Below are 23,525 nucleotides of genomic sequence, written 5' to 3' on the forward strand. Positions count from 1 at the left end.
TCCCCGGACTCCTGTCCCAACATTCCCGTGGCCTGTGGGCCATGGAGCAAGCTCTGTGAGCTACCAAGGCGAACGCGACAGTGCCAGGGGAAGGAGCCAATGCTCTCCCCAAATTTCTCTCTTCCCGACTGCCTTGAATTGTTGATCTTCCTCAGATAGTCCCCAAATCCCGCTCCTTCCTTAAAATTCAAGCAGCCCCATACTCGCCTCCCTCCATAATTGACTTTGGATGGATTCTACTTCCTGGACTGTAACTCCCTCCACGCTCTCCAGAGCTCCATGAAGAGTTGATGTGTAACCATGCATATAAGACCAGCAAGAAAAACCCACAAATCAGAGCAAACTTCTAGATTTTTTTATTATGCATTTGACAGTATTTTCTGAGTGTTAGCACAACGAATGAATTTCTCTCCAAGATACCATCTTGCCACAGAGCCAAACAGTGCATATGCGTTGTAAAAATGTGATTCAGGCTCTAAGGAATAGGAGTTTGGGTTCAGAACACAATTTAACATCTATATATATATACAGTGGCTTTACTCTGGACAGATCCACATTAAGGAACTGAGTACAGAACAGGCTCACAATAAATAATTGCTTCTCTAAACTATACACGCTCCTGCTAGCAAACCAGTCCCTCCTGCTGCATGATAGATACTCGCTTTTATACCTATAATAACTTACGAAATACTCATGGAGAACTTAACATTTGGTTAAGGCCAAGACTCTGTCACCCACCACCTTAAATTTCTCAAATGGTGACCTGGGCGTGCCTCAAACTCGGATACTCATCTCTCTGCCGGCTGGGGGTGGGGCATGGAGGGGTTGGGGGAGGGGGACAGCCCTCCCCCACCGGTGACGTTGCCGCCGCATCGCTTTCTCAGACAGGCACGGTAATCTCGGGCCGGACGTAAAAGTGCAGCTGAAACAGATCGTGAACTGATGGCATTACAATCCCCAGTGATTGCCAATTATATAGATAAATAGGAATTTACATAATTTACAAAGAGCTTGCATTTGTGGCTTATTTTGAAGCCATTCCCCAAAGATCCACATTTATTCATGAAAGCAAATACTCGCCCAAACGGCCGGGAGCTGCCGCCAGCTGCCTTTTCTGTGACGCGCTCTGCGACCACGGCCCGTGGTGGACCGGCCTGACTCTCCACAAGGGGCACAGAAGGTCAGTCCCAGATCGAGGACAGACTCTCAGCCGCCTGCCCGGGTTCAAAGCCCACAGATACTCATTTACTCCTTTCCTGGTCACAAACATCACAAACGTCATTCTTTCTTTTTGAAGACATACTCTTTTGGTGGGTACCACGCATAGCTGGAAATTTCTGATCAGCTTCGAAGTCCTCAAGTCCTGTATAGCTAAGGCCCGCATCCCTAATCGATGCCCGGCGCCCTCCCTAGCTCCCACCGTGTGCCTGCTCATGTCAGAACGCAACTGTCTGGTGCTCCTGTCACCTGCTGCATTGGGTACAAGGGGACACGTGTCCACATTTGCAAAGTCAGCTTGGAGCCCACTTACTCTCCAGGAGAAGGCGACGGCCCGCAAGTGGCTTTCCAACGTGCCATACCGCTCCCAAAACAATTTCCTGCATGAAACCTGAGCCGTGGGCGTCAGGCTCTGGGGCACATCTGGGATCATTTTACCCATTAGAGAATCCCGGTCCTTTGGACGGGGGCATTCTTGGGGTAGGGCTGTATTGTTAAGTGAGGACCCTGTGGGTGGGTTTTTCTCCCCCAGGGCAAAACTCATTCCTTGTCCTCCAAAAGGTGGGAATGTGCAGTGGTAAGGAGCAGGGAGGGAGGGTCTCTGAAACGGGGTGCCGCAGGCCTGCTTCGGCAGGGGCTCCTCACAGAGCAGAGCAGCAGGCAGAATGTGGGGGGCGGGGGAGCGCTGCCAGGCAAGCATTTGAGGCTGGAGGCCAAGGCCTGCTCATTCTGTCCCTGACTTTAGCCCGTCTTGAGAAAGGGGTGAGAGCGAGAAAGGTATGTGGTGCAGTGGGGTCCTCACTGGCTGAAAAAGGTAACTTCTCCCCACTCCCTCTCTAGCTCCAGTCCCTGCTTTGAACTGGACCTTCTCGCCAGCGCTTCTTGGCAATTTCAGAGCCTGCCACCCACCCAGGGAGGTGTGAATACACCACACAGCTGGGAGCTGCCCTGCAGCCTGCTCACGTCTTCCATTATCACAATCTCGGGATGGTGGCAAGCTTCCACTCTGAGAATGTGAATCTGGAAATGACTAGCTTGAGTCTTGCAAGAAATTAAGGACCGTGTCTTATAAAAGACTTTTCTTCCCGAATAAAGCTTCCTACAAGAGCTTGACGTGAATTGTAAAGACCTGGAAGAACCACCTTTCCAGGCCCCAGGGGGGCACCTGTGCTACCTTCCTCTTCTCCTGCACCTGCAACAGACAGTAACAGCAGCAACAGCAAAAGCAGCCTCATACTTTCTCCGGGCAGGGCTCTCTTGCCTTCCTTGAACATACCCAGCACGTCCCTACCACAGGATCTTTGCACTTACTGTTCTCCCTGCCCGAAATCTCTTCCCCTTCCTCATTCCCCTGGCTCACCCCTTGACTTGCAGGTCTCTAAGCCAACGTCACCGGCTCGGGGAGACCACCCTGTCCACCCAATCCCCAACTGCAACCACCGCCAGCACTTCTATCCCGACCCAGCCTTCCTGCTCTCCTTCACACAGCTCACTCTATTCTTTTATGTACAGTGGTCCCCTCGTATCTGTGGTTTCAGTTACCCGCAGTCAGCCATGGTCCAGGGCAGATGTCCCTGCTTCTGACACAGTGTCAGAAGGTCCCTAGCAGCCTCGCGCTGCGTCACAGGCCCACATATTCAGCTCACGTCACCTCGTCCCAAGGAAGGCGAGTGCAGACCAAGGTGTTTCGAGAGAGACAGAGAGACCACATTCACGTAGCTTTATTACAGTAGACTGTAATGCTTCTTCTAGTCGATTGTTGGTTACTGTTGTCACTCGCTTTTGTACCTAATTTATAAATCAAACTTTCCCATGGGTGTGTACGTGGAGGAAAGACACAGTACATCCAAGGCTCGTGGTGTCCGTGGTTCCAGGCGTCCACTGAGGGCCTGGCAACGTCGCCCCGCAGATAAGGGGGGAGACCGTATCCGTCTGCTGCCCGCTTCCCCACTATTTAAGTTCCGCAGAGACAGACCCTTTGCCTCCCTCCGTGCCGTCCCCAACTTCTGGAACAGTGCCCCGTGCGTCACAGGTGCGCGACACATCTTTGCTGAATGAATGCATGAGTAGATGAATAAATGATGCAAAGGATGAGTGATTTTCATCACATCCCGCCCTCACTGAGAGGAGTGGGTTTGGGGCGAGAAGAGAGAGAAAGGAAAAAAAGACCGAAAAGGCAAGGCAGGGACCAGCTGGGGCCTGGCTCGCGCTCTCCTGGGGCCTCTCTCTGCCTCCTCGCCCGCCCCCTCCCCTCCGTTTGTATTATGGATGCTGACGGATCTCTCTGGACGCCTAGAAGCCACTGCCACCGATTTGGAAAGCCTCCTGTATACCGAGCATGGTGTAATCTTCCCTTGATCAGTCCCTGTAGGAACCCCAGCCACCTCCAGGCTATTATTATGGACATAAATTACCATCCCATTGTAGATGTGTAGGCGAGCCATTAATAACAATTTCTGATTGATAGAATGACAAACGTGGTTTGGCTGCAGGAGACCCTCAGAATCTCTCATACAAAAAAGACAAGCAGGTTAAAAAAAATAATAAAACCAATGGGGGGCACGGGGGGCTTGCTGTGAAGGCCAGCTGCTGCGATTCACCTCTGTCCAGAGTCAGCTGCTGAAAAGAAGAGAGGATTTTTTTTTTCTTTTTTTTGGTAACGACCCCATGTTGCTTCCGAAAAAGTGATACCTGGGCCCAGGTAGATGAGCCGGGGGCGTTCGGGTGGGGGGGAGGCTCATCTCTGAGCAGCAATGGCCAGCTAGCTGTGTCTGGGCCCAGCAAAATCCAGAGCCAGATGTCACTGCTGTAAAGCTACGAGGGACGCAAGGGGTCAGCTCCAATGACCAAGAGTGGCTGGCCAGGGGCAGGGCAATGACAGTGACTGTCCACAGCTTCGGCCTGCTCTGACCCCAGACAATCCACCAAAGGCCCGGTCCCCTGTGGATGCAGCACCCCGTGCGTGCTGGGGCTCCCACCGGCTGTCCTCTCGACCACACGCCACCCTCACATCCTCCATATCCCCAAGGGTGTGACGTCTCAGAAAGTAGTTTCACCTCCTTGGACGCAGGCCTCCGTGGGCACCGCTGGCTGGCTCTTCCTCTTTGTCAGGATGTTTTTCTGTCCTTGAATTCCTGTGGGGAGAGGGCTGGTTTTAATGAATCAACCTGCCTGTCCATGTGCCTGGTTTTTCAGTGTCAAATTGGGACTTCCTCTTCCCCACGCATGGGCACATCAGTGCATTCCCGAGGGACCACATCTGAGCCAGGCACGGTTTCCTAAGGTGGAGAACACTGTGGGTGGATTTCTACCAAAGCACAACGGCGACTCGCTCCTCAGTTATTCATCGGATGTTACGAAGCCAAGAAGAAAATGAGGTTGGCACTGGGGTTTCCGACAGAGAATCCTGGGTCCCTGACCACTACGGCACCTGCCCAGTGAGTGAATGCCAATGTGAATGGCCACCCGGGGTCAAACCTGGGTCTGCTCATTTATTCAGGCCCACACAGACTCACAGACTTCTCTTTAGCAGCCAGAGGAGGCTACAGGGTCTCAAACTCAAGGGTTACTGGGGTCCCCAAAGTAAGGTGCTGGGGAATGCAGGTGAATGCATGTAGCACGTCTCCCCAGATGTGAGCAGTCCCCACGTGGTTCCAGCCTCTACCCACCAGGAGGGGATGTGGGACCCCGTGGGACCAGATGGTCCCATTTGCTGTTTTTGAAGAAGCTAAAAATACACATTTGGCAGGGGTGGGTAATTCTTCAATTTTTAAATGTTGGCAACTTATGCAGATTTTGGCGAAGTGCCGGGCACTCCAGAAGTGGGTCTGGAGACCAGACACGGCCTCGGCCATGTTGCGGGCTCTTTCTGAAAGGCAGCAAGGGGGCTGGACCCACCCTCCTGGAGCAGAGGACTCCCATGTGCTGTGCAGAGCCTGCGGGACCACACCAGCCAGGGCGTGGCCAAGCCCTCCCGCGCCACGCCCCCCACGCCACGCCCCCCCCCACGCCTCACCACGCCACACCACGCCACGCCACACCACACCACGCCCCACACCCCTGCATCACACCCCACGCCCCGCGCAGCCGTCAGACTCTTCTGGTCTCATCTCGCCCTCTCGCTCGGAGCTCCAGATCCTCGGGGATGAGTGTGACGTGGCGTCATACCTGCTGACAGCCGGGGTGCGGGCACAGAAGTGCAAGCAGGCACTGTCCTGGCTCTGCACACAGGCGCAGCGCAGTGTCCACTTGGAGGGCTGTGGGATCTGCGGGAACGGCCCTGTGGACCTCCTTCCTCGGAAGCTTGCTCTGTAGTTGGACAGTCCATAGGGCACAGTCCGTCTGCAAAAGACAGAGCAGCGTCAGGGCCACGTGCGCACAAGCACGCCCGGACTCCCCACTCGGGCCTTCTTCGTGGAGCTGGCGGGCGCTGGGAGACCGTGGACATGGCAGGAGTGATGGGGTACAGGGACACCTCCAGATCTGGTGTCCACATGCTCCCCCACGCTGTGGGTATCAGGAAGCATCTGCAGGCAATCTTTACCCATTTTCCCCAAGCCCCCCAAAAGTGCCCTGGGGCAGAGGGGACAGACGGGGGCGGGGGGGCGCGGAACCCTGGGGGAGGAAAGGTCAGCATTCCCCTGGGCCCACCCTCTCACACTTTCAGTGCCCCTGAGTCGGGAGCCTTTCGAGGGCAGACCTGGGTTGTCTCCCAAGCCCCGCACAAGGACATTCTGAAGGACGCATAGGCTCGCACAGGCTGGTGCAGAGCGCCTGGGTCTGGTCCTCCCTACCAGTAAGAGGCCTGCCCAGTCCCCAGCCCAAGGCCAGCCGGGTGCGCCCTGCAGGCCTGATGCCCAATGTCTTCTGTGCGCACGTCGCCTCGCCATCTGCACTAACGGGAATACACAAACGTAATTACAGACGCATTCTGGCCCCAAGACTGCTTCCTCGAAGACACAAACATCAAGAGGATCCCCGGCGCCCTGTAAGACACAGCCAAGGACAGAACTGGCCTTGGGAAAAAGCTTATTTAAAAAGTCTTATTAAAGAAAGTCTGAAGCTATTTACCAATCTCATTTATGGTTGGAGCCGGGCAGAGGGTGATGGTGTGTCACTTGGAACAATTAACAGTGGTCTGTTTCTTATGCTCATGTGTATCCAAACCATCACTCTCCAGAGAAGGCAGAAGACTGCCAGGCGGCAGTGCGGTGGAAAAAGTTAAAAGCAAAGGGGCGCCTGGGTGGCACAGCGGTTAAGCGTCTGCCTTCGGCTCAGGGCGTGATCCCGGCATTGTGGGATCGAGCCCCACATCAGGCTCCTCTGCTATGAGCCTGCTTCTTCCTCTCCGACTCCCCCTGCTTGTGTTCCCTCTCTCGCTGGCTGTCTCTTATTTTTTTTTTTTTAAAGATTTTATTTATTTATTTGACAGAGATAGAGACAGCCAGCGAGAGAGGGAACACAGCAGGGGGAGTGGGAGAGGAAGAAGCAGGCTCATAGCAGAGGAGCCCGATGTGGGACTCGATCCCGGTACACCGAGATCACGCCCTGAGCCGAAGGCAGACGCTTTAACGACTGCGCTACCCAGGCGCCCCTCGCTGGCTGTCTCTTATCTCTGTCGAATAAATATATAAAATCTTTAAAAAAAAAAAGTTAAAAGCATATTTCATCAGCTTGATTCATTAGCACTACTTAACAGGACTAGGGGACGAATTGCTAATTACCAGAGGAAACTTCTGTGGCCGAAAGTTACTGTTCCAACATGGCCTGGTTTTCCAAGATGAACCATCTTGGTTTCTGTGAGCCCCAAGGAGTATCACCATCATCCGCCTCAAAGGGGTTCTGACATCCTCTTTGCGCTTTCAAAATACAATCAAATTGGATTTACTTTAATTTGAAACACACATGGTGGAGCATTTCAGGGTGGTAGGGGCCAGCTGGGGGGGGGGGGGGCTGGCGATCCTCCATGCCCTGATGCCCCGAACCAACTTTCCCCTGCTGGGTTGGAGGCCAGAGCGAATGGGGCGTTGCCACCCCATTCCCTTGCTCGTGCTCTGCGCTGTGCTGGGTTCCTTCCCAATCGGTAGAAGGTGGGTTCCTCCTGCCCTCAAGGAAGACCCGGTGTTGAGCAGTCTGTGCCCCCAAAATGGAGAAAGCAACACAGTCCAGTCCTGGTCTGAGCCGAACCTGTGCTGAAACCCCATTTGTTCTCAGGAACGGGCTGGGGGGCATGGGGGCGAAACAAATGCAGACCCTGTTGTAAGTCAGGCTTGGCTAAAGGTATATTTTTCCAGTAACAGGGCTGCATTAGATCTCAAAGTGTTGACATTAAACCCAGTCCCCATTTCTTGGTGAAAATTACACACAGGAATAACCACGCTCCCATTTTTCCATCAAGAGCAAGACCTGCAATTTTGAAATTGCTGTCAGCTGATTGTGCCTTTGCGTGTGCAGAGCCCCTCGACTTCAGTGAAAACACTCCAGAGTGTTTTAAGTAAGGAAACGAGGCAACAACGAGGTGTTTGTTAATAGAGAAATGCTAAGGCTTTCTCGGCAGCCAAATGCAAAGAGCTCGTATGCAAATGAGCCCTTGCAATTTTCAAAGAGTGTTTACAGAGAGGCACAGCCCCATCCTCTTCCCCACGGCAGGATGAGAAAACCCTGCTCCAAGCCCTGGGGGTCCAAGGGTGCTCTCAGGGGGCTGACCTCAGGAGGGGGTGGGGGAAGATGGAAGCTGAGCGACTGAGGGTTTAGAAGGTGGCCCAGACCACAGAAGAGCTCACAAGTTCCAACCGAGGCCCACCTCCCATGGGTCACAGTTCGGAGGTTTTAAATCAATCTGATAAGCTCTTAATTAAGACAGTTCGATCCTTCTACCTGAACAAATACGGCTTTAAAACACCTTGAAGTCCAGGCTTGACTTTAGAATTCTGGGGCTCCCTGGAGTTCGATGTAGGAATGTGGCCACGCAAGGAGGTTCAGCACCCTCTCTTCCACCCACTCCGTCCTCACCGAGGGGCCTCATCCACCCGTTGGCCACCCTGTGGACTTAGGGAGATGTGCCTGGGGCTCTGTTCTGTCCCTTGGTGTCAGACTCTGAAAGACACCTACCTGCACAGGCCCTGGGAGTGGGCTCGGGGACATTTGGGTAAAGGAGTCCAGGATCCTGGACACCTGGAAATCCGTCGAGAAGGGGTACACTTTTAGTCCCACAGAGTGGGAGACATGGCCAGGGCTGAGGGTCAGAGGCAGCCCTCGAACCCACAGGGCCCAGGGCAGGGGACTTCATTGTCCAGATTTAAATGTGGACCACCAGCTCCTCAAAAGTAGAAGGCTCGTCTTCATTATTTGTACGTGCCGTGGACCCGGCACAAGATTGAGCAAATGGAGGCTGTTGACTGAGAAACTGGGAGTAATTGTGAGATCATCTGGTCTGGTAAGACTGGATTCTTTCCAACCTGAGAAGTGCAATAACCACAAAATGCATTACAAAGATTTGCCAACATTTGCCAAGCACACCATACACGTATGAACGTGTGTGTCTCTAGCATTATTCTAAGTGTGATGGGGAGATAGAAAGGTCTTCAGGAGTTCACGTGCTATTGGGGTATAAAACCAGGTAAAGGAAACACGACAAGCCAATATCTACAGCTATGCGCAAGGTGCACAGAGAAAGGTTCGCCGGTGACTCCATCATTAGGTTGTAAGTCCCTTACGTGATGACCACTCCACCCTCTGGACAGCCGCCTGGTCTAGGAAAGAGGGCCTTTCGCCAGACTGACACTCTGCACTGCATGTAACATAGTTAGCAAAGGGCTGGCAGTAAATGCATGATAGCTCTCATTGTGCTTATTTAGTCTGGGAATTCAAGGGAGTTGTTATCAGGCAGAAAAATGCCACCTAACCGGCCTGCATTTGAGATGCGTGACCAAGTAATAAAGGCATCAGAGCGCCCTATGGCACAACAATGCCATTCTCTGCCATGCTTCCTTCTGGCTGCTCCGTTCATCGGCACCGCCCATCTAAGAAGCATCTGGGCTTCATTTGTGTTGGTGCCCGTTTCATGTTCTAACGTTTCCCCAACAGTGAACTGGAAGGACCTTACGGTGGAACAATGGAAATGAAGTCAAATCGGCTGAGAACCTTTGACCAGCACACTGTCCAACCCGTTGGTGTAGCTACTGTTGAACAGTAGGGCTTGGAGAACGCGATTCTTAGTAGAAAGTAGGCAGCTCCTCCATCTGTTCATGTTTCAGTTGTAACACAGAGCTACACACGAAAGAGAAGCAGACGAGATCAACCCAAATGCCCTCAGACAAAACACAAGGGCCTCCCGCGTACCTACATATGCGACGTCCCTGCTGTGCCTGTGTAATAAACTGTCCCGCAACCTCCGTACAGTCACTGTTGATCAGAGACGGCGATGCCAGAGTCTTCTTCATGACAGTGTTCCTTATTTACCGCTTTGCCCAAATGTCATATATAAATGTTATTAATTATTAAACTTCCAGATCCCCTGTATTCATTCTTCATCTGCATTTCACACTGAAAGCACTTGATTTCTCTCTGCAAGAAGTTTTTAAATAAGGAAAGTTGGCTTTTTTTTCCCCCTAAGATTTTTAAGTTGTTTTTAAGTTCAGTGTTACCTGTTCACAAATGAATTAATTACCTCCATCTTTCTGATCAGGAAACTGGCTTCGATACCTGAGGTTTAAATGAGAGACACAGACATTCACCGAGGCCAGCCAGAGCAGCAGCAGAGACTCACTGGTCAAAATCTAATTTCTCGGGAAAGTTTATCAAACTGCCATTGAAAACCCAGTTTTAATCCCCCCAGCCCCACTGAGAGGCAGGCAACAAATCTCCACCCAGGGCTTTTCGATGTGCAGGCACTGGACTAGACTCTGGGGACCGTCCAGGAACAAGACGGACGAGTGGGCCCCCACACAGAGAGTTTTAAGCTACTACAAGGTTAGCAAATAGGCATTTTCTGGGTTTCATCCAATCAACAGAGGGTTGGTTTTTGTTTTTTTGTTTTTACTTTGAAAATTTCACGTGAACATCCCAACTCGTAGCTTTTCCTGAATAACCAGAAGCTATGCTCCCATCAGCCCCGCTCTCCAACACGGCAGCGATCGTCTGGCGCTGAGCGCCAGAGTCAGCAACGGGCATAAACGCTCCATTTTGCCCCAGCCCCCGCCACTCCCGGGGCATCTGCACCTTTCCTTCAGTGCTCACTCTTGTCACCAGCCTGGTCCTCGTGGGGCATCTGAGTTTACCCCCAGGCCTGGTGGGCTGTCCCACAGAGCAGAGCCAGAGAGGTCATAGGACGGACTGACAAAATCAGTACGCGATCCTATTTTTATAAATACAGTTGTTGGCAACGTAAAAAGCCCACGTTCGGCTGAGCGCCTCCGTGGCGGAGAGAGCGGAGGGATCGTTCTCACTTCGGTCGGAATATCATCTGGATGACCTACTTCCTTTGTCCTCGCTCTGCCTTCTGAAACGGGAAAAGCGAAGGCAGTATCGCCCGAGGGTGCAGGGACATACGGTACAGCAGGCAGGCCTCTGAGGACCGGCCCCGCGGCGGGCAGGGACAGAAAGGACCGTCCCGCTGCAGACAGGCACCAGTGGCCATCAGACACCTCCGACTGCTCCGCTGAGAACAGCTTCTCAAGCCCAGCGCGCTTTCCGACTCGGACTTTATTAATAATTTCCCTCCGCAGCAAGCACCACTGCCCTGCTCCCCCAAGCGGAGAAATTGCCTCTTGGGCGAGGAAGAAAGTGTGGCTCCCCTTCACTCCCTGCCTCTGTCCCCCTAACCCGAGAGAGTGTCAGGTGAGAGCACTGCTCTGACCGCTACAACAGCAGGGGTCACTCTCCACAGGGCCAGTGTGTCACGACAGGCCTCCCGTGCACAGGCTCCCTGCACACCTGCTAAGCGCAAAGGCGAGGAGGCAGCAGGCACCAGCTCAGGACTTGAAAGCCCGGAATTCTCCAGAGCCCGAGTCCAACGTTGGTGGCTTTTGTCTCCTGGAATCCAAGAGCTTCTCTTTCCTCGGGGAATGATCTGTCCCTCCATCAATGTGCCTCACCTGCCCCTGTCTAAGGACTCACAGGTGACCCCAGTTGGACAAGTGAGACTCCATCTCTCCCAAGACGCCGGAGTGAGGCAATGCAACATCCGAGAATACTCTGGAGCTGCCTTTGCCCAGTGGCCCCACCCTGCCTTGTCCATCTGTCTTGCCCCTGGGCCCCGTCTGGGTACCTCTCCCGCTGCTGGAGCGGCTTATTCCCCCCAGTCCACGTCCTCCCCATAAACGTCTCTGATGCCACCTTAGCTAGACCAGGTGTTCCGTGGCTTGTGACCAGTGACGGCTGGCTGCTCCAGAACTCACTTACTTGAGACAGAAGTGACCGCGATCTCTCGGATTTAATAGCAAGACCCAGAGCGTCTCCCGCTGCTGGGGACGAGCAGAGATTTCTTCATTGCAACAAAACACAAACGGGTGGGTTCAGAATCAGGACAAAACCCAGCAAACGAAGCTGGCTGGAGTCCTTTCTTCCCAGGTGTGCCCCCTGTGAAATGTTTGCCTTGGATCATACTGTCCTTTGGGCAGGTGAATGCAAGCACACCACGCACTGTCCTCCGTTTCAAGCGGCTCAGAGCCCAGCTCCTGACTCTCGGCTGACCACCTCAAAGTCTCACCCTCCCTCGAACTATTCCTCGTCCACTCATCAAACGCTTGTGCAAGTCCGCTGCGGGCCAGGCCTCGTGCCAGACAACCCACAGGGGGCCCTTGCAGCCTCCAGGAAAGAAAACAGGCCAGGAAATACAGCTCCTCCGCAACCTGGTTATACAAGCCGAAAACACACACACGCTTTCCCGTTCTAAGGACGACTCCACAAACCCTACACAATGTAAAGCGAACTGGCAATTTGTAGCTTTGCTTCCACTGCAGAAAATCCTTGCATCTTAAAGTTGGAAGACGCCAAGGCAGAGATTGCTCACCCCGCCCATGTGGAAAGTCCTCCTCCCGCAGCCCCCCCAAACAGCCAATGAGCCTACAGTATTTGGAAACATCAAAAGTGAGCAATGGGCTGTGTGTTGGTGGTTGACTTTGCGGGGGGGGGGGGGGACACTCTCCCACCAAGGGGGAAAAAATATAAGGAAGTTTGGATTTATCCAGGACTTGGCTGTTTGGGAATATTACCAGAATCATAGGCACGTTCGGGGTCTGCTGAGCACGGAGCCCCACCATCAGAGCCAGAATGAGGGTCGATTCTGCATCTCAACTCCAAGTGTGGCTGGCTTCTCGTCCCCTGGGGTCAGCAAAACTGACCTTTCCAACTGGAACCACTGATCCTTTCTGTTTGTTCACTCTGCACCCAGGGCTGCAGACGCAGTGTGTGCCTCACCCCTCGACATCTCAGCAACAGACGTGTTGAATGAATGAGGGAAGGAAGGACCGAGGTCTGAGTTAGCCGTTACCTCTGGCCCACTCCCGATCCCCCATATGTGTTGATTTCTTGGCTGATTTCTTGGACTTCGACTGTTGCCCTCAACTGGCCCATCTTAGAGGGTTTTTCCTGGAGAGAAGATGTCTCAAGATGGAAAGGGAAGAACTAGGAGCTCCTGGTGGCCACCCCCGTGACATGGAGACACCAGGTTGCACAAGTGGCCCAGGCCCCCGAGGTGACACAAGGTGGACCCAGGTTTCTGGTCCAAATGGAAGACTAGCTCAGTGAAGTTAGAGTCCCCAGGGAGCACCTGCCTTCTGGGCCTGAGAAAAGAAAGGGCCATCTGGGTATCTGGAAATGTCTGTCCAGCTCCACATTCCACCTAGAGATTTTCAAAACACCCGCGTCCCCTGGTCTCCAAACTGCACGGCTGCTGGAGCAGGTGTGACCCTTCACTCCAGCAATAAAACCACAGCTAAATGTGGGATCCCGGCCCCCCAAGTCAAGAGGCCCCGGGGCTCGCCGCCTGTACTTGCAACACTTTGGCCTATTCTGTTGTGTCCTATCACCGTATCAACAAGCTTAAAAATAACACTCAAGCCACAGACTTTTTCACGCTGCCAGCTCCCTAGAACGCAGGCATACCCCTCCCGAACTCGGGCACGTGCCCGCTCAAGGAGATTCAGAGGCACGAAGGGTCAAAGGAAAGGAGAACAGAAAAATGCTCTGTGCTTGTAGTATGGTGTGAGATCGCCAAGAGTTCCCGCTCAAAAAAGAAGTTGGGGAAACAAACTCCAACACTATGTGGGGAATGAAACCGTCTACGGAATCCCACAGATTAGCTGGTTTCCCCTCCATCTGGTGCGGCCCCAACGTGTGCACGGGAGTAAGGCTGGAGTTTCTCTCCCCAGCCACCCCCCCTCCGTGACCCTAACAGATTCCAGGTCGAATGTAGGCAATTCCACGTCTGTCTGGCACGGCCTCATTAGAAGTTTATGCAAAGCTGCAGACAGATGTGGCTCAAAATAGTTCCCAGGAGTGGAAAGAGTGGCCATAAAATAAGGAGCAGGTACTTTTTTAAGGACGGGGGGAGATTTGCAGAGGGATAAAAAAAGAAAATACAGACACCACCCTACATCCTTTAAATAATCCACAGTAAGCAAGAGAAGACCCTCTTGCTAACTGTCCGATTCCACTGTAGGGATGAAAAATGCTACCGAACAAAGACACACTCACCAGCGGAACTCTAACAAAGACTCCTTCTCCTCCGAATCTAGCTGTTTGCGTCCTTGGGTCGTGTCCTTGTAGCTCTGATGCACCGATCACTCACCTCAAACTGGGAATACTCGAGTCCCTGTTGAGATACAGGCTTTACCCCCACACGAGAACCCGATCTTGGGATCCGGGCAAGGTGAGGGAGGCAAGGCGGGCACGCACACTGTGGGATCCTGCCTTTATTATACATGGTGACGTTTTGTTGATGATTAATTTTCTGCTTTAATTTTTTAAAAATATTGCATTAACATTCATTTATCTTGATGACGGGCTCTTGGGCAGATCCCTGAAGACCCTACCTGGGGGAGTGTGTTATCGGCCTCACCCCAGCCGCGACCCTGCAAAGAAACCCATGGAAAACAGTCCGGGAAAGAGACATACACCTCTGCTTTCTCACTGACCTGCTTCTGACTTTCGGCAGAATTATCACACTCCCCGAGTCAGAGGTGGAAGTGTCTCTACTCTGGGCCATTCGTGTCATTGTCACGTTGGCCTCCGCGTCTCTCGTGGATTCCTGAAATGAATCTGTTTCATTTCTTTAGTTACTGGCCCAGGCCACAGGGCTCTCTGGCTGCCTCGTTCTAGAGTTACTGTCTACCGAGGCGTCCTGCTCAGGGCTGAGCAGAACGTCAAAGAAGAGAAGGCCCATGCCTCCTGGACTTCGGGCAAGTTCTCCAAAAGCTCTGGGCTCCCCAAGGCTCCCAGCTGGCACAGCTGAGAAGGGCAACGTGATACCCCGTCCTGCTGTCAGTCCATTTGAGCAACACTTGCCGGGGATGCGGGAGTTTCAACGCACCCCAAGCTGTGTCTGGACAAGCAGCTCTTCGTTCGCGCTAAGATGGGCTCCTATCCCGAGCAGGGCAAAGTGTGTGCACGTCCAGTTTGAAGGAACTGATTCCGTCGGAAACATGACACAATGAGAGCGGGTTGCCTCCTCATGCCAGAGGCCAAGCGTGCTCTCCACAGGGCCGCCTGGAGGTATGAAAGGTACGGAGGTTCTGTGGGTCCCCAGCCGGCGGGGCGGGAGAGCAGAGAGCGGGGCCAGGCTCCAGCACAGCCGCGGGGCCTCTGGGAGGAAAGCGCTGTTTGCTCCCAGCTTCCTTTGTTTTAAATTCTTGCAGGAATAAACCACACCAGAGATGTCAGAGCCTTTCACCTGCCTTCAGATTTAAGGCCAAGTTCCCAGCTGTGAGGTCCCTTTCATCTACCAGAAACCCAAATTCTCCCCCCGGGGTCACACCGGGTCAAGCCCTTCGTTCCAAGCCTCCTTGCTACAAAGCAAACTGGCCCTCGCCTCAAGTCGCTCTCTCGTGGGGACCGGCTTCGTTTCGGTCCGCCCCGCCTCGGCTCCTGCACACCCACCCCGCGGCACAGAAGGGGGCTCTCGGTCCCCGTGACCCCTCTAGTGGGGTCACCTGGTGTGTGCCGACCTCTCCAACAAACTGAGATTTAGCCCCAAGGTCCTCTACTTTTAAAGACCTGTCTTGCCGTGAAGTGTCCTCGGAGATACGCTACCTGAACTCAAAACGGGTTCTTTACCAGACTTCGAAGGACACAGAAATGGTTACGTGGGGAGACAAACTCCCACAAAGTTGAGCAAAACCATCATCAGTCAGAACCCCGCATCCAAACTCACATCCAGTCTGGCCACGAGCAGCTTCTCTCCTGAGTCCTTCTCACAAGTGTAACGCGAATGGTTTCTGTAAACCAGTGTGCAGAGCGTCTCCTCCAGGCCCTGGGGCAGGGTCCTCCGTCCACAAACCCCAAGGCTCGGTGTTCACTCCAGGCAGCACAGGAGAACGCAAACAGACCCCTCACCAGGAAGCACTTGACAGGTTCTAAACTGATTGTTCATGTTATCCTGAAAGGCCAGACGCCAGCTGCTGCCTGCACCACCCCACTAACGGAGGGAGCCCCAGGCCAGTGCCTACAGGGAACACCGAGCCCCAAACATTCCAGTGATCTACCAAGGGTGGAGGGAAGCAATGGAAAACAGGAGGGGCAGAAAGGGCGGGACCAAACCTCATCAAGCCTGGTCCGACCTTTGGCCAGCGTGTCCTTATCAATCTACTTATCAGCGGCGGAGGCAGCCAGGCACACCTTTCCCCCAGGTCTGTACACCTTATGCTAATGGCATGCTAATAGACCGTCTCCCAAGCTCGAGCTCGCTCAGTGCTACTCCCTGAGCCGGGGCGTGATCTGGGGTGGATGGTCCAGGGAGGTGCCCGCAGCAGTCCTGTAGAAAGCACTTCCTACTCACTAGCGCCCTCCAACCACAGAACGGGGTATGGCAGGCAGGCCCGCCCCTGGCCCAGGTGGGTTTACACGGACCCGAGGCCGCACAGTTATCCTGATGGTCATGTTTTCACCACACGGAGGGTTCACCAGGTTCTATGTCTCGTCTTCACTCTGCGTCGGCATCGGCCACCATCATCGTCGTCATCCGCGGCGCTGGGATTCTCACGATGGCCAGAAAGTCTCCATGCCCCTGCCCGAGCCGCTCATCTCCAGCAGCAGTGCTCCCAGTCCTGACTCACGGGTTGGGGGGATCGCACAGAGGATGGGGACAGCTGGCCTCCTATCAGCAGGACCCGGGGCTCGCGATCCATCCACTTCACTGGAACGTTCTAACATGTGAAATGCCCCTTCTTGGAAATGCGAACATGGCTTTCTTGAACAACAAAGGGGCAAAGATGAATCTGTGACATTGTTGCCTTTTTGTGGCAAAATACATTAAAACACAAGTTTCAATGTTTTTTTAATTACCATTATTACTTTTTTTTTTTTTTTACTCTATTTCTTTGGGGAGGAAAAGAACGCAAAACAAAGTCACTCTTGCTGGACTGAGTCTGTGAGGCATGCTTTGAAGCAGGCAGGTCGGTCATCGTGTGAGGTCACTACTCCAGAGTCAGACTGGCACTGACGCTTTACCCCAGGGGTGCTGGGAGAGGGGGCAGCACACCCAGGCCACTCAGCTTGTCAGCTAGGACACGGAACAGAGCGCCTGGGTCTGGCGCCTTCCCACGAGGAGGCGTTGTAGATCCCGGATTTTCCACCACAGTTGAGACTGCAAACATCCACACCACTCTTTTCATAAATACATTCCTCCTGGTCAGCTCACGTGGCTCAGAGTTTTGTGTGGAAAACATGGTCCCCATCACAGCACTCAGTGCCTCTCCCTCATTGTGGGCTTGGAGGGATTAGCAGATGGCAGGTCCTCTCAGTTCTTGGGAACAGAGTGGGTGGAACACAGAGGAGCTCCTTGCTGGGTGTCGTTTGGTGGGTGGCTCACTCTTCCACCAGGTGCATGGTGGCCGGAATAGAGGAGTTAATTTTATGTGTCAACTTAGCTGGCCCACCACAGCCAGATGTTTGGTCAAATGCCAGTCTAGATGTTGCAAGAAGGTATTTTTTTAGATGTGATTAAGATTTAAATCAGCAGACTTTGAGTAAAGCAGATTACCCTCCAGGATGTGGGTGGGCCTTGTCTAATCAGTCAAAGGCTTTCGTGGAAAGACCTGCGGTGCCTGGAGAGGAAGGAATTCTCCCTGCAGAGTGAAGGCTGCAACATCAACTGCTGTGTGTACGTATGTGTGTGTATTTACACAGACATGTCTGCACACACGTGTGCACACACACGTCCTGTGAGTTCTGTCTCCCCGGAGACCCTGACTAACACAATTGCCCGCTGTGACTCCTGGCTTTCAAGGACTTGTGGAGAACAGCCCCATGTGTACAAGCATGTAAGCGTGTGGACTACTTGTTCACTACCTCTCCCTTGTCATCTTATTCTTGGCAAACTTTCCATGATCCTAAGGTGGGATGTGTTTTTTCTCTGATTTGGAGTTTTATTTTTGTTTTTGTTGGCAACAATGGGATTACTGGGGGGAGGGGCGGGAGCGCCCTAACACGGCCAAAGAAAGTTATGAAAACCACACTGTGCCACGGAGCAGCTGTGGCCTCAGCAGCCTCCGCAGGCCCAGGACACATTTGGTTCCCCTTTGGGACCACAGACTTCCTGGAGGCTACAATGAAAGTTATGGGCAACACCCCTGAAAAAACCCACATTCCCACACGTGTCTGCTGGGCTGTTCGGGCCTCTGGAGAGCATTCACGCACCCTGGAACAAGAAGCCTCGTTTCTGGGAGAAAGCATTGCAGACCAGAACCTCGGTGACAGTGAAGACAAGGAAGCATGTCCAGCCAGCATTACTGAACGTCTCGCACACACTGGGTGCAGGCAGCGAGGGCTAAGCAAGCTCGGGTCTGGAAGAAGGAAGCATGTGGGGGGTTGTGAGAGAGCCAGAGATGCTCAGCTCTTACAGCCGCAAGGTACTTCGGGAGGACCTGGTCTCTCGGGCCCTCACCAGACTTTGACTTTGCACGGAAGGTGCACAAAGGGTCTCGGCGGTACCCTGCACATCCCACCTGCAATTTTTACGTCTTTACACACAGCGTGAGTGATCACACTCCCAGGGCGTCTGTCACCCTGTAATGTCCTCCCGAGGAGAGCAGGACTGTGGGGTCTATCTTCACACGACAGGATGGGCAGTAGGAAGAAAGACACCAAGAGCTGAAAAATCACCCAAAGTCAAGCTTCTCCCTGTAGGCATGAGGTTTAAGAGCCCTACAGTTCTCCGCGCGGCCAGCGGCAGAGCCTGCGTGCACATCACAGGCTGGAGAAGCTTCCACAGACTGGGAGGGTCTACAACAGGAGGTGGGAACAAACAGGAACCTAGAAAAGACCTCGTTACTCTCCACTGTTGTCCTGTTAGCTCAATTCGGCCATTTTTTCATTCTTCCATTTCTCCAAAGGCCTACGTTCCCTGTCCCTAGAGCCCATTTTCTCACATTGCAAACTCGTCCAAGTTGTTTAAAGATAGCAAATGGACCTGTCTCCGAATCTGAGTTTTGGAAGGAAGGAAAGAAAGGGAAGGAGAGAGGCAAGCAAGGGTGGGCAGGGGGAGGAAGAGAAGAGAAAGAGCATCTGGAAAAATCTTCCTTATAAAAACTATGTTGCTTGTCTAACTTCAAAATGCTCGTCTGGCTGTTGTCATTTTTGCTGTACACAGAACTCTCAACACCATATTTAATCCTTCTTTCCTAGTGTTTAAAATGAATCAGGGTCAGGAACGAGGGGAAGAGGTCAATCAAACTGTGAGGGGGTACGTCAGCAAGTTGGCTGGCCCAGAAGAAGTCAAAGGTCCATGACTTCATATAAGACAACTCGGAATGACGAGCTAGGGCTTCAAACAGATCAGAGGGAGTTTGTGTTGCCTCTTGGGCGCGTTTCAAGCAATCAATCCTCCAGCCGGTGCCGGGAGCCTGGCAACAAGCAGAGAATGGAGGTAGTCTCCAAACCCTCTCCTTCCTCCCCTCCTTCTCTCCTCCATCTCAGGCCCCCTGTCCTTAATACGGTTGGCTTTGCTTTCTTCTTCTATATTCACAGCTTGGGACGCTAGCAAAGGCAAGACTCTATCCTGTGCTACAGCCCTTCAATTCTGTGAAGATACTTTGGTCAGATCATGATGCCAGGACTGTAGGTATCAGAAAGGACAAGTGTCAGGGTGATGGGGCTGCAAGAAGTGACCCTGATCATTGTCTGAGAAGGCAATTGATGACAGCCCCATCCCGGAGCCCCTCCCCCACCGCACAGCACTTTCTTCTTCCCCACGAAGATGGGGCTGCGTCCTCCCTGCTATGGGCTGACTGCGTACCCGAACCTGGTCAGACACAGCCTGGCAAGCAAGCTCTGACATCTGGGTCAGCTACAGAATGTGTGGGGCCCAGGATAAAATGCAAACATGGAGCATCTCGTTCAAAAAGTGTTAAGAATTTCAAGACAGCATTAAACCGAGCAGGGGTCCTTCTGAGCCTGGGACCCTGAGCAAGTATCAAGGTGGTTTAGTGAAGTCAGCCCTGTCTGCCATTCTGGCATAATGAGGTCACTTTCCAGACCTACCCCAGATGTGCTTGGAGATCCTGTCATCTGGTTTGAAAGCTACTCAACCCCTCAGGTGTACCCTCCTCGGCCACTCATTCTGCAGGTGCTCATGAAACAAGGTGGGTAAGTGAGCCCATTGAAGCTGTCACCCAGTGTGCTCAGAGGTTTAGGGGTGAAGGAAGCCATATGGGGACCTGAATCAAGGTGGCTCCAAACATAGCAGCCAAGTCGCCTTTCCCAGCAAAAGGTTCCCATTCACCACTAGCTCCTCCATAAGAATCCCCAGTAGGGCCGCCAGCAGGAGTCCCATGAGGTCAGGATGGCCAAACCCAGAAGGCAGGTAATCAGAGCAAGGTCAAGTCCTCTTTACTATTGGTAAGGTGATGTGTCTGCAGAGGGAGGTCCCCAGATGGAGTAAGTGAATGGGAGACATTGTCGCAGCCCCCCCCCCCCCATTGGAACACTCTCGACCCTATGGCCGTGGAGGAAGGCTGACTTCACAGCAAGGCGGACCCCAGAACTCCCGGTGGCACTGGCCTCACCCCTACGGTGAGAGTTCTCCGGGGCTGGAAGGGAGGAGGAGAGGCCATCTATACAGGAAGTGGCAGGGTGCTACAGTGGGTGACAGGGGTCAGCCTGTGGCAGGACCAGTCGGCACTCCAGCCCCGGGAAGAAAGGAGCCTGGTACCGTGGAATTTCACCCTTCCTGGGAAGGTTCCACCAGACCCTGCCAAGCCCACCCCTGTGCTCTCTGGAGAGCAGGCTGCTTTCAAGGAATTTGAAACTCCTTGGAGCCTGGCAGGGTCGGGAGGGGGGCCCACTCAGCCCCTGGGGCAGGAGATAACTTTCCTCCATCGAAGAAGGACTTCTCAGGTGTCTAATCCCTCTGGCCAGCTCATTTCTCTCAGAGGGAGGGCTCCCCCTTCCACCGGATCAGAAACTCCGAGATTGGGTTTCTCCCAGGCCAGGCCCTCAGAGGGGATGGGAGTCACAGCCCTGACCTGCAGACCAGGCGTGAGCTGGCAGGAGGGCCCTGCAAGAGCTGGAGGCTGTGCCAAGGCGGGCTCCGGGCTGACCCGGCGGGGATGGGATGAGGTCCTCCAGGAGCGAAGATGTGGGCCAGCCCTCCCAATCACTTCCCACCACCCGGGGCTGGCTGACTCACTCAGGAGTGTTGATCCAGATGATGTCCAGGTGGCAATAGTAGACACACTCCTTGTCCTTGTAGGTGAAGCACGTACAGCGCCTTGCACGGTGGTGCACAGGACCCCCTTTGGACGCCTGCTCCCCAGACCGACCTGGTTCCTGCTCCTGCCCAGGGCTTCTGGGACTCGGACCCTGCACTGTGGTAGTGGCCACAGTCTCCTCGATGTCCCCCTCAGATCTGTCTGCAGGGGGGGCCCCGGGCGCGCCGCTCCTGCCAGCGTCCCCAGGCTGGGGGCAAGGCACCAATCCTGCAGGAGGCAGATTGAAGGGCTCCTGAGCGTGCAGACAGCCCCCCCCCACACACACACACCTATCATTCCCAAAAACCTGGGGGAAGGGGACAACCAAACTTTCTGCAAAGTTTGCAAGCTAGTTGTACTTTCTGTAAAGTCTCCAAACTCTGCCACACGTTCTGAAAAGTTTGCAAAGCTATGTGCGGTTTCTTAAAAGATTACAAGTTATGCGCATACTTGGTGAAAAGCTTGCAAGCTATTTTCACTTTCTGCAAAGTCTGCAAGGTATTTGCACCCGTTGAGAGCTTTGCAATCATTTTTGCACAGTTTCCGAATAGTTTGCCAACTTTTTGAAAAGTTCCCAACTTCATGAAAACTTCACCAAGTCCACCGGGCCAGCCCCATCTCTGGCTTGCCAGTGGGCTGCAACCTCAGAGCCCCCGGGGTAGTTGGCGCTCCGCTTCGGCCCCCCAGCCCACCCCCAGGCGCCTCCAGGGGTGGCGAGCCCAGGCCAGAGATTGCTCCGCACAATGCACCCTTCCCCGCGCCCCCCATCCCAGGGTCCTTTTGTGTGCGCTCGCGCCGGGAGGAGCGCGCCGCCCCGCCCGCTTACCTGCGGCGGAGGTCACTGTGAGCCCGAAGAGAAGCCACAGCCCCGGCTCCATGAACCCCGATCAGGCGCCGGGGCACCGGGCCGGGAGAACGGACTCCTGTGGCCGAGAAAGGGCGCTGGGCCCGGCACAGCGGCCTCGCCCTCCAGCTGCGGGGTCCGAGGCCGGCGCTCGCTTGCTCGCTGCGTCCCGGGCCCCGGCCAGAAGCTGGCGGCGGCGGTCACACACTTGAGAGCGCGCTGCCCATCCCTGCGCAGGACCGGCTGTGGGCTCGGGCTTTTCTGGCGCCCGTACCACCCCCTCGCCTCCCCGCCCCCCGGAGGGGCTGGGGCCGCCGCGCGGGGCCTTTGAACCCGGGGCGCGCCGGGGGTCGCCTCCCAGCGCGGGGGGAGCGCAGCGGCAGCGCAGCGGCCCGGGGCGCACCCAGCCAGCGAGGGGCGGGGGCGGCGCGCCGGGGGCGGTGGGTGCGGTGCGGTGGGGGGGCCAGCTGCCGGAAGGCCACGCGCGCGCACACTCACACACATACACACATGTGCACACGCACACGCGCGCTCACACTCGCACCCCGCCGCCTTGCAGCCCTGGGACCTGCAGCTCCCTCCCCAGAGCAGCGCGAGCAATAAAAGGCTGCTGGGAGGCTGCCACCTTTTATCTACGGGGCTATGGGAAAGCAGCATTTCTCAATGTTCACCTAATGACACCTTACCCTTGCACAGACCGTCCTGCCAAGGCCTTGGACGTACTTTACACTCGTGACTCAGGGGCACAGGCAGTGGCTCCCTGCCTCTCCCAGGAGCTCAGAGCCAGCGGGTGTGGGCAGTGGCAGGGGAGCAAAGTCAACCCAGAAGCAGGTTAGCGGTCTGGGCGACCCGGACTTGCTCACAGCCCCCTGCTCGGGGCAGGGACTGCAGCGAGAGGCCTCCTGGCATCTCCCCCCCCCCCCGCCCCCCCGCCGTGTCCTTCAAGGTTGTCCAGGTACAATGAATGTGTGGAGGGCTGTCCGGGCTCACCTGAGTCTTGTCTTCTGCCCTGAGCGGCCCAGAAGACAAGGGTTGCCTTATTTTGTTGTTACCAAGACCATCCGCGCTGGAAGGGTGTGTGGGCGCACAAGACACACTCCGGAAAGATTTGTGCAGGAGCGCACGAGTGAATGAAGGATTTGGCCCTGGGCTGCTGACCTCTGAGAACTCCCAGAAGCCCTCAGAGCTCCTCCCTTACCAGAGTCCTCTGACCAGAGGGACAGACAGATACTCCGAGGTGGTGCTCTGGTTGGCACCGGGCTGTCCCCGCAGGGCCACGCCTGAGCCTGGCAGCCCCTGCTGGGTGGGAGTTGGCTTTCCCAGGGAACCTCAGGCACGGCTAGGTCATGGGGTAACAGGCCTGAGGCCCTGGAGTTGCTGCGGTCTCCGGGCACTTGTGTTCGACTTCACACATGTGCCCAGATCCTTTGACGCTCCTCCTGCAGACTCCTCCCAGAGAAAGCGGCGGAAGTCATAAAGGGGCCACAACCTCCGCCAGGACGCTGGGCCTCTGAGCGCGGCCGCCATGCGGGGAGGAAGCCTGAGGAGCCTGAGGGGAG

At 54.5% G+C, this 23,525-nt stretch overlaps 1 protein-coding gene across 4 annotated transcripts; it reads right to left on the reverse strand.

The window, feature by feature from the left end:
- Positions 1–333: 333 nt before the first annotated feature.
- EDN3 (endothelin 3) lies at positions 334–23,132 on the reverse strand. Of its 4 annotated transcripts, none has more exons than XM_045814639.2 (6): positions 22,957–23,132; positions 21,949–22,195; positions 21,062–21,350; positions 5,386–5,559; positions 4,275–4,352; positions 334–3,834 (listed from the first exon to the last, which is right to left on the reverse strand). In XM_045814639.2, the coding sequence occupies exons 2-6, from the start codon at positions 21,998–22,000 to the stop codon at positions 3,831–3,833; spliced, it is 597 nt and encodes a 198-aa protein (XP_045670595.2). In that variant the 5' UTR covers positions 22,001–22,195; positions 22,957–23,132; the 3' UTR covers positions 334–3,830. The 4 variants fall into 4 exon arrangements, with proteins under 4 accessions (XP_045670595.2, XP_045670594.2, XP_087709586.1 ...); XM_045814638.2 differs by having other exon boundaries at positions 334–3,837; XM_087853460.1 differs by having other exon boundaries at positions 334–4,352; positions 22,957–23,131.
- Between the last annotated feature and the right edge of the window lie 393 nt (positions 23,133–23,525).

Source organism: Ursus americanus, chromosome 22 (assembly GCF_024610735.1).
Source record: "Ursus americanus isolate L20-20 chromosome 22, mUrsAme1.1.p, whole genome shotgun sequence".
Classification (NCBI taxonomy): Eukaryota; Metazoa; Chordata; class Mammalia; order Carnivora; family Ursidae; genus Ursus; species Ursus americanus.

Excerpts from the sequence above, each read along its gene's own strand:
- EDN3 (XM_045814638.2), bottom strand. The coding sequence starts at position 22,000 with ATGGAGCCGGGGCTGTGGCTTCTCTTCGGGCTCACAGTGACCTCCGCC. Across the intron at positions 5,560-21,061 it reads ATCTGGATCAACACTCCTGA|ACGGACTGTGCCCTATGGAC; the intron begins GTGAGTCAGCCA and ends TGTCTTTTGCAG. Across the intron at positions 4,353-5,385 it reads CGCACCCCGGCTGTCAGCAG|GAATTCAAGGACAGAAAAAC; the intron begins GTATGACGCCAC and ends CTCTCCCCACAG.